The 11,217-nt window shown below is 41.1% G+C and overlaps 2 protein-coding genes across 2 annotated transcripts in view; both read right to left on the bottom strand.

Annotated features, from left to right (window-relative positions):
* The window catches only part of LOC131724953 (oocyte zinc finger protein XlCOF26-like), a 275,201-nt gene that overhangs the window by 55,425 nt on the left and 208,559 nt on the right, over nucleotides 1–11,217 (bottom strand). The window lies entirely within an intron of this gene.
* Nucleotides 607–4,839, bottom strand: LOC117407749 (gastrula zinc finger protein XlCGF49.1-like). Its single transcript, XM_059017888.1, has 3 exons — nucleotides 4,806–4,839; nucleotides 3,770–4,485; nucleotides 607–3,167 (listed from the first exon to the last, which is right to left on the bottom strand). Exons 1-3 carry the CDS (start codon nucleotides 4,837–4,839, stop codon nucleotides 3,150–3,152), a joined length of 768 nt encoding a protein of 255 aa, XP_058873871.1. The 3' UTR covers nucleotides 607–3,149.

The raw sequence follows: 11,217 nt of genomic DNA, 5'->3' as shown, positions 1-11,217 counted from the left end.
AGCTGTCAGACCTCCTCTATTACCCCCCTTCAATCTGGGGTTTTATTTAACAATCAAAACACAGCCGTTTCGTAAATCAATATCTTCACGTAATGTTAGTGACTGTATTACTGGAACAAGTCAAAGTTTAAACCACAACTAAACACCTCTTCTCTGTCTCCACTCCTATGTGTTGCCTTATAGAGAATGAGGTTCCTTACCTAGGCAATATGGCCGCCCGGGTTGCATACTGCTGCTGCCATGGGCGTGTCCAGCCGAAGCCTTCTATATCCATGAGCTATTGATAATAACCTGTTTGCAAGGCCGTAGGCAGGCACCCGAGGCGCGTGCCTCGGCTAAAATCATACCACAGTAATGAGTATTTATTTAGCCCCTTTTACACGTTGATTTGCTGCAAATTAAAATGCATTTCATCCCCTTTTTGCATTTGAAGTAAGTGGGATGCTTCAAGGTTTATTTCAGACAGTGCGCGACTGACACTGGCAGTTGAGTTGAGGATGTGTCGAGTTAATTGGGCTGCGGTTTGCAAGGAGCCTGGCAGCTGGCCAACAACATTTGGGAACTCTTTTTTTTAAAAAAACAACAAAAAAACAAACAAACGTTTGACCACCCTGCATTTTCCTGGAATTAAATGAAAGTGTCGCTAGCAGTAGGCGTGTCTGGGTGCTACAGAAACACCCTAATCCCAGGGTGTGTTCACAGAGATAATTCTGCGTAGATTCTGGATTAGCCATGTTGGCTCCTACAGCGCTATGTTTTCTATGCAATTTAACAGTAAAATATATTATCAAATTATTTTTGCATATTTTCCGCATATTTTTTTGCCATCAACAACCCTAAATCGGAGCTGGTGGTGTTAAATCTAATATTCTTCAGGGTGATTTGTCCTGGTACAACCCATTTAGCACATCGACACTTAATCATAATATTGACATCATTTATTTGATAAATAATTGACTGTCATTTGTCTTTGTTTTGTGTTGGGGATGATTCCACCTCATCTGAGGAAGGTTACACAGAACAAACAGAAAGCAGCCTCTTATCCAACTCAATCAACAGCAATACACAAACATGTCCAGACAACAACACCAATACAAAACACACATGAGCAAAGAGACTAAATAAAGTGTGGTACAGCAGAACGAAGCAGACAGGAAATGGAAAGGAGTTTAAAAAGAACAAATAAACCGCTGTTGCCTAACTTATCATTCATGTATTACTGTAGAGCAACAAGACATACAGAAGCACGCATATGGAACCTGCCAGACTCCAACATGGACTGGCAAACATCTACACCTGGAGAATCCCCATTACCCCATAACTGTATATACACCATTGGGATTGTTTCTATTTGTAACTTATATCAGTTCAGACAGCAAGGCAATCAATCAAATCCTCCCCCCTCCTAATCTTTTCATTGTTCTGGAGCAGTGGTTTTCAAACTGGGGTAAGAAAACTCCTGTAATGGCGTACAACGCCATTTTTTACCAGTTTGTAGTACTTTGCGACTTAGCAATCGAATCAACACTGTTGAATCTCCTTTCAAATAAAACCACAGCCGTACTGGTGTACGATTCCTTTCTGCTGGACGAGTTTAATTCTATAAAACTCAGCCAGCTTCTGACTGAGCGTTAAGCGCACATGGCAAATTTACATATTTAAATAGCAGGGCGGTGGTGACTACAGGGCAAAAAACAGAAACACAAAAAACTGAAAAGATTGATGTTGCTTCTTTTAAAATGTGTAGAATTTACTCAGTAAGTTTACTAATGTTCAGTGTTAACAGTTTAATCAGATCAGTGTTTTATCTATGTTTTTGTAAATAACAGTATGTGGCACAGTGGTTTGCAGTGCTCAGGAATAACAGACACAAGACAGTTCACAGTGAAAAACAGCTCTTTTACTTGAATGGTTGCTTGAAGGAAAAATAATAAAATAACTGGCCCTACACAACGATGTGTATGGCACAGTTAAAACCACGGGGTTCAGTCCTGAAATAATAATATACACACACGATCACAATATCCAACAGCGAGAGCTCCTAGTGCAAGTGGTGAATTACACAGCAATCAGTGAAACAGTAGTGCAGTGTAGCTCGGGGTTGGTGCTGGCTGATAGTGACAGCTCCCGAATTTTAGTTATAAATTACAAATGTGACAATTAATAGACAGAGGTTATAGAAAACACAGTTATTTTTCACTCGCACGTACTTTACAGGTCTTTTCACAACCATAACAAAAGGAAGATTGCTCTGCCACATCCCCTGATATACCCTCAGTCACGGCCCCTTCGGTAGAGAGTGCAATCGTTTTTCCTCCAATCCACGATTGCCACATCACCGACCGCATTAAGGCGATGACTTCTGGTATTGTGACTCCGCTCCCTTTCTGGATGGCCGACTTCCGATTTCCCCTGGAATGAATTGCCAACCCATCCAGTCCGAGGCACACTGTTCCTGTTCTTTGGCAGCCAAGTGTAATCATGTAAAAATAACTAACCCAACCCAACAGGTTAGCAAGCTAAAAGATAGACATTCACCACTGAACACGCTGCACAGTTCAGAAAATAAACCATATGCATACATTACAATATGGTTTGCAAATGCTAGAAAGCAAACGTAAAGTTCAAAGCCAAACGATGAAAGAAAAAAAGGAAAATAAAACACAAACAAAACTACAAAGAAAAGTGCTGCTATAAGCAGGGTTTCGCCACCTCCGCTAACCTGCGAGGTACGGGATTATGTGATGTTCTCCTATTCCCTCAATACTTCAGTGGGGTTGCCCAGATCCCCCATGAGCTAAAATAAATAACGTCCCAGGGACTCTACTTTAGCAGCATGGGTATGTGATAACTTATAGTATAGATGGCATCTTCAGCCATATCTGCTTTTCTGTTTCTCTACTGATTTCTGACTCAGTGCCGATTTCCGATTCTCTGCTGATTTCCGACTCTCTGCTGATTTCTGGTTCTCTACCAGCTGCTGTATCCGGAACCGGCAGTTTCTTTTTATTCTCCGTCCGTAGGCGTCTCTGACAATTCTCCGGTCAGAGCTTCCTCTTTGTGTCATCAGCATGATTGGCAGGCGATCCCCCTCCGCAGGATCACACATGCGCCCGATAGCCAGCACAAACCTCCCGTCACAGGGGTTGTTATATTGCAGTCAGAGCCTGTCGACAACAAAACTATATTTGAGATGTGAAGTTCAGAAATGACCACAGCTTAGCATTGATAGAAGGCTGTGTGGTCCAGTGGTTCAAGAAAAGGGCTTATAACCAGGAGGTCCCCGGTTCAAATCCCACCTCAGCCACTGACTCATTGTGTGACCCTGAGCAAGTCACTTAACCTCCTTGTGCTCCGTCTTTTGGGTGAGACGTAATTGTAAGTGATTCTGCAGCTGATGCATAGTTCACACACCCTAGCCTCTGTAAGTCGCCTCTGTAAGGCATCTGCTAAATAAACAACTAATAATTGACTTGAAAGAACTGGAGACTTGGTCACCAATGGGGAGTTACATATAATAATCCTAATGTTCAAACTGAGTGACTCAGCAATGCAGGAGACAAAATTAATATTTCAGATTGCTAATGTGACATAACAAAATCAGAATGGTCAACAACATGATGAATGGACCCAAACAAGATGTAATGGTTCATATTTTCCATCCGTGAGTAAACGTTTTTGATCTGAAGTGATTAGGAGTAACGCTTTAATCAAGCAAGTTTTATTATTTTGTTTTCAGTAAATATTTCTGTATTTTAGTCAGACTTACTCCTGGTGTTAAAGTGGCTGAAATTCTGTGAATTATTTTGTGTCCTTCAAAACCCAGGAAATGACTGGACTTCTTCCCATTTTCAGTGCAGTGATGAGGTTTCTCTGCTGTGTGACTGTGCTGGTGCCTTTTAAGGCTTGATAAACGACCGTAGTTCTTCCCACAATCAGAACAGCGATGCGGTTTCTCTCCTGTGTGACTGTGCTGGTGTCTTGTGAGGCTTGATAAACGACTGAATATCTTCCCACACTCCGTGCAGTGATAAGGTTTCTCTCCTGTGTGACTGCGCTGGTGTCTTTTAAGATTTTGCAACAGGGTGAAACTCCCCCCACACTCCGTGCAGTGATAAGGTTTCTCTCCTGTGTGAACTCGCTGGTGGATTTTAAGATTTTGCAACAGCGTGAAACTCCTCCCACACTCAGTGCAGTGATAAGGTTTCTCTCCTGTGTGAATGCGCTGGTGTGATTGAAGATTTACTAACTGTGTGAAACTCTTCCCACACTCAGTGCAGTGATAAGGTTTCTCTCCTGTGTGAATGCGCTGGTGTGATTGAAGACTTCCTAACTGTGTGAATCTCTTCCCACAGTCATTACAGTGATAAGGTTTCTCTCCTGTGTGAACACGCTGGTGAATTTCCAGCTGTGATAAACAACTGAATCTCTTTCCACAATCAGCACAGGGAAATGGAGTCCCTCCTGTGGGATTTCCTTTACCAGCTAGGGAAAGAAAAGAAATCACGGTTATTTTAAAGCATTCTTACACATTCACTCTTCTGCAGGGCTTCCCCTCATAACCATGACCAACTCCTAGAGTGAACTCTGATGAGAATACAGTCAAACCTGCTTAATATCACTCCTGTTAATACCAGCCTCCTTTTATTATCATGACATTGAAATTTGCCAGGCAGAATATAATGGGTGTCAATAAAGACAAATGCCTGATTATTAACACAGTCCGGTTAATATCGCTTTGAGGAATAAAAGTATAAGATCAGGTTTACATGCAAGTGCTGTATTGAAATGTTTCTTCTGGGTACACTTAGCAACCTGACTGGATTTGGCATCACCCATTGATGAGACATGTGATCCCAGCACCACTATAAAGCTGTGGGAGCAGCACAACTGCAAACAGCCTACCAGAAACTGGGAAAGGGAAAGATCTAGCAGCATTTGAAAGTGGCATGATAGTGGGTGCACATCTAGCAGGGTCACAGCAGCAAGGACAGTTATGTTGCAACTTGCAAGCCATTGGCATAGTGGTTAGGATAAATTGAGCTGGAATTACCAAAAATGTGAATCTTCAGCACACTTCTACAGTTTAGTAACTCATTTCTGCAAGGTTAACAGGCAGCTCAATGTTTCTTGTTTTGTATAATTACCTTTAAATCCCAGTTCACATTCAGGTGGACAATCATCACACAGGCTGGATCCCAGCTTGTTGTTCTCCTCAAGTGTACAGACATTATTTTCATTAGGAACTTCCTCTCTGATGGTGACACATTCCTGTTCTATGAATTCCTCTTTAACAGGAAGCCATTCCAGTTGAGGGTGCTCTTCATCTTTAACACATGTCAGCTCTGTAACCTGCTTTAGACTTGCACACCACTCCTGGTCAAAGGACTCCTCTAGTTTGTAAACTGCTTCTATCGTTGGTTCCTCCTGTGCTTCACATTTAGGAACAGCATGGCTCTCTTTGGGATCTGTGTGAAAGACAATTGTACACGTTTTTAACTCTAATGATGTCACTACTATCTCGTGCACGACTTACTATCTTGTGTGCATTTTGTGTTATCGTGCTGACAAGATAGTAAGTCGTGCTGCCGAGACAGTAGCCTCCCTTTCTAATTTACACCATGTCCCTTTAGGGATTCTAGTAATGAGATCATTGAAAGGAGACAATATGTTACACAAGCATTTTCCAGCCAATCAATCCATGAACTTTATACATCTTTCTTATTCATTTATGACAGTGACTCTTGTAAACTTCTAAAGGATATCTATGAGGATATTTCAGAGAACTTTTGAGTCCTCAGCAACCCACTGGTGACTACACATGTTGTCTGAAGTGAACCCACCTACTGTACCAGTTAAGCAGTGTGTGCTGGAAAGCCTGGTCAGAACATGGGTCAGGTAAGGGCGCAGTGGCGGCCTCACCTGACAATTTCCTGTCTTTGTACCGTCAAGAAAAACATAGTTTTGTGTTTAATATCCATTTTTTTTTCACTGAAAGGCTGATTTTTAAAACATGATATTTATATGCAATGGAAAGTAGATCCCTCCATTTAGATTGTAGTCCTCTCTGTATTTCAAAGGAAATTTTTGGTTTGCTATTTATTTTTTTATTTGTTGTGCAACTCTTAGTTTTTGTATAAGAAATTATCTGCTATTACAGCTGTGGGGAAGCTATAAAAAAGGCCAACAAGATGCTCGGATATATTGTGAGAAGTGTTGAATTTAAATCAAGGGAAGTAATGTTAAAACTTTACAATGCATTAGTAACACCTCACCTAGAATATTGTGTTCAGTTCTGGTCACCTCGTTACAAAAAGGATATTGCTGCTCTAGAAAGAGTGCAAAGAAGAGCAACCAGAATTATCCCGGGTTTAAAAGGCATGTCGTATGCAGACAGGCTAAAAGAATTGAATCGATTCAGTCTTGAACAAAGAAGACTATGCAGCATGATAAGTTCTGTGCTAACATCATATAATGAGTTAAATCTGATACATTCTGACTCAGCACAGTCAGGACAGCACAGGACACAAGACTCAGCACAGTCAGGACAGCACAGGACACAAGACTCAGCACAGTCAGGACAGCACAGGACACAAGACTCAGCACAGTCAGGACAGCACAGGACACAAGACTCAGCACAGTCAGGACAGCACAGGACACAAGACTCAGCACAGTCAGGACAGCACAGGACACAAGACTCAGTACAGTCAGGACAGCACAGGACACAAGACCCAGCACAGCCAGGACAGCACAGGACACAAGACTCACTGACCTGTGCTGTCCTGTACTGTCTTCTGAACAGCGCTCTGCATACCTTGTGCCACAGAACACAGCAAACCCAACTGTAAACTAGTGCTGCTGGCACAAATATCCGAACGAATATTTTTTGACATGTATTTGGATACAAAACTCAGATGTTCGTATTCGCTACAAATGATAAAATACCTTGCACTTATTTACCGTCTCACCAGAATTTGCGAGACAATTTCAAAAAATGGCAAATGAAAAAGAGCTCCATGTGATATGTGAGATTAATATATCTAAAAAAAACACAGCAGCTGTGGAGCCTCTATTTAAAAGTTTTAGACAGCAAAAAGTAAACAAACCAGATCATGCGTTCGCACCTTTAGTGATCTCTATGGAACGCCATCTGGGACAAAAATGTGTTGTGCTGCTTTAGAATGAGTCAGAATCTCATAGGACAGAAAAAAGGCTTTTTAAAGTTGAATTTCAGTTTTCGTTCAGCTACAAAAAGCCACAAGTAAACCCCATGTTATTACTTTATGAAAACGCGTCGATGGCCGCTAGTTTACTGTGAAGAAACGGCAATGGCAAGGAATGAAAAAAAAATAAATGCGTTGTCAACTTTATGTACTATTTATTTCAGGAATAAACAAAACAACGTTTAACTTGAACTGCTAGTTGGCATCCTTTGTTTTGTAGTTAATTCACTGGGGTAAAGTAAGCCCTACACATTTTATTCTTTACTCCTGGGATATTTTTCTATTTTAACATGTTATGTATTGTAAGGTCTTGATGTAAAATAAAGGCAGACACACACACACAGAAGCCACGCCCCCTGCTGCTATGCTGTCTCTGTCTGCGTTCAGAGCAATATAATGGCTTTTATTACTTTTTGAAAAAACGAACTAATATCCGAATGAATATTTAAATTATGAGCGCTTATCCGAACATGTTCGTCACAGCACTACTGTAAACACTGCCCATTATATCACTGTGATGAAGCAATAGGCAGATCTGCCTGTGACTGTTTTTGTGGGTAATTCATTGGAAGACTGCTTTGACATGTTCACAGCTAGACAGGTACAGTCCAAACTACATGCATAATATCAGATGCTAAAATATTGAGCTGACGTACGCTGTCCTGGCATTGATAGCTACCTTTGAAAAATTTTTCCGGTGCAAATTATTTTAAACTATTATTTAGTGTTATATAAATAAAATGCATTTTACATAACTCTAGAAATATTAACCATATAGAACTAAAATAATCTGAACATAATTTATTTTATCTTGCTAAGATAAGACTTCATTTCAATTGAAAAAAATAAGCAAGAGAGTACATTTGGTCACGTAGGCCTGAATATTAAACCCTGGGTTAGCCTGAATGGGAATGTAAACAAACTGGAATGGCAACTGCGTTCTAATAAAGTAAAATGCACAGAAGGTTTAACTAGAGGAATGTAGATCCTCTGCAAAATGAAGAAGCCAAAACAGAAATAAATGACCCCTTAATGTACTGTACTCCCCTATTCTCAGCATTCCAGTTTCACTCACCTCTCTCAGTGATGCTAGAAGGTGGGGTTTCCTCCTGCAGGATCTGCTCATTGGCCTGGTCACACCCCAGCTCAGTCACTTCCTCCTTGATCTCAACAGTCCTGTCTGCAGAAACAACCCATCGAATAGGAAGCTCTGGGCTGATGTGAGCTGCTTCCATCTCAGAAACTTCCTTTGAATGAGGCTGATCCGTTCTCACTGAAGAAAAGGAGACAAGACTGTTAGTTTGTCATTTCAGATTGCATATAAAGTGCTTTTATTTGAATTTAGTAAACTATATCATGTATTAATCCAATAGTATTTAAAATCACACATCAAGCCTTATTTGAAATGTTCTTGATATCTGCTGCACCTTTGTAATATGAATTCCTCTGTGTCCTGCAACAGACTGAAGAAACTTGCAAAATACATGCATATGGGGCTATTCCACCCTTAAAAAGGTGCCTCCTATCTTCTGTTTTGAATGCCCCTTTATCTAATCTCCATTTGTGACCCCTGGTCCTTGTTTCTTTTTTTCCAAGTCAAAAGTCCCCTGGGTCGACATTGTCTATACCTTTTAGGATTTTAAACGCTTGAATCAGATCGCCGCGTAGTCTTCTTTGTTCAAGACTGAACAGATTCAATTATTTTAGATTCAATTTGATTACACGACGTCAGTTGTTTTTGAATTCCGTTTTGAAGTGTATACTGTAGCATGAATGAAAACTCAACGTGAATTAAATTACCAGCAGTTCAGTTGTGTTTACCTCTCTCTCTCTCTCTCTCTCTCTCTCTCTCAAGTCGTTGTTGTTTCTTTCTTTCGTCGATCCCAAGACTTCTGTTTCACATCTAAACCGTCAATTTAACTAAAATCATTCAGATAAAAAAAAAGTCCAATCCGTTAAAAATAAAATAAACAAAATACAATGACCCGCGCACTCGCAACAGCTCTGTCTACAAAGTTCATTGAACACGCGCAGTACAAAGCAGAGAGTGGAAACCGGCGCCATTTCGGATCTGCAACAAGCACGTCGCATTGGAAAAGATCGCAGTTCGGAGCCAACATGGCGGAAAGCGTGATCCAGCTTCCGAACCTCCCGTCGCAATCCCGCCTTTGTTTCGACAGGGAGACTAGCCAATCAGGCTCGAAACGCGGGGTTGGTTTGTTTCGGCACGCCCACTACAAGTGACGCTACCATTACGTTGCAGGGAATTGAAACGCTTGCTTCGTTAACGCGAGAGAGAGAGAGAGAGAGAGAGAGAGAGAGAGAGAGAGAGAGAGAGAGAGAGAGAGAGAGAGAGAGAGAGAGAGAGAGAGAGAGAGAGAGAGAGAGAGAGAGAGAGAGAGAGAGAGAGAGAGAGAGAGGTATGCAGCCACAGCTGATTTTAAAGTACTGTATTTAAGTTGGCTAAAACTGTTAACTAATGATTTATACTTTTTTTTTTTGGTTCGTTTACTACCTGCATTGAGTTCTGAAACAAAGAGTCAATTTGGAGCGCGTCAGCTGTACACACATAGATGTTTAAATTGGCAATATGATTCTGAGAAAAAAAAAAGTGCTTTAAGTTTTATCAGAGCCCTGCAGGATTCTGAAAGACTGAAAGTTATTCCTTGCAATGTAAGGCGAGACTGTCCTGTGTTTTCTTTCTTTATCACACTAGAAGTAGTGCTGATTGTATATGCATGTTAATTCTGCAGCAAAACATAAATACATTTAAAGAAATGAGGATTCTGCTACTCGAGTCTCAAATTGAAACCAGTGAAGATGGACGTCAGTATCTCCGTGTCGTTCTTTCAAGACGAGCTCGCCTCTACCATCGAGCACGCAGTGAAAGCGGCTGTAGACACCGTCTTGTGCGAAATTACAAAAGTTGTCGGTGGCAAATTCACTGAATTCCAAATGGAAATGGCTGGAAAGGAGAAAGAGAATGAAAGTCTGAAGCTGAGATTGGTGTATTGGGTGCCATTTGGTGTATTTGGTTTCTAACAGGTTATTTCTGTGACAGTCTTTTTAACGTCCATTTGTTCCAGGTGTGTCAACAATATTAGTTTTTCTTGCAGCTTTTTCTCAGCATCTATAAAGAATCTGTCCTTATATCTTGGGTGGACTAAATTTCACCTATCCATATTTCTCTGGCCCCCAGCCGTGTGTTCTTCACAGTTTTAACTCCACTGTCTAAATCTGTATCTTTGCTCAGAAGTCTATTTAATGCTACCATGCATGGGATAACATCCAATGCAGATGCTGACGACGCAGATACTCCATGTGTTAATTCCTCAAAAGGTGCTAAGACTAGCTCTGCCTTTTCAATCAACCCCCACTGACACATGGTGATGGTTGCAGGAATTTCATTGTCGACAGCATGACCTCCTAGAGCACGTTTCTGCTCCAAGCATATAGAAAGTACTGTACCACCTAGTATTTCCATCCTGCTGTAACCTCTTTAAAACGCATTCCCAAGTTCAGCATTTACTCCCTGTAGACGGGACTAGGCCAGTGAAGAGTATTTGAAATGTCCAACAATTTTATGTCCAAAAGCCAGTTTGTCAAAACGTTGTGATAACTTCCTTCACAACAAGCTGAGCTCTATGTGCTACACAAGGTAAACTAGGCAAACCAGAGTCTAACATTGCCTTTTCCATGTTTCTTCCGTTATCTCTGACAATCACATTTGGGATTTTGGTCCGCTGAATTTTCCAGTATTCCAGTATAAGTGGCCGGGTGGGAGTCGCTAAACTCCAGGGCACTGAGCACTGCCTTCTGTAAATTGTAATTCTTGTCAATCCATCGGCCTGTTAAGTTCAGCATTGACATCAGCGAAACATTGGAGCTCAAATCATCTGTCAAAGCTTACAGCAAATATATCATCCCTTTCAATGAGCATTTGGATGTTTTTTAAAACAGCATTGTACAGTTCTGGCAGTGCAGTATCGGATAT

Source organism: Acipenser ruthenus, chromosome 58, assembly GCF_902713425.1.
Source record: "Acipenser ruthenus chromosome 58, fAciRut3.2 maternal haplotype, whole genome shotgun sequence".
NCBI classification, from domain to species: domain Eukaryota; kingdom Metazoa; phylum Chordata; class Actinopteri; order Acipenseriformes; family Acipenseridae; genus Acipenser; species Acipenser ruthenus.
This window is presented reverse-complemented; position numbering and strand designations above follow the sequence as displayed.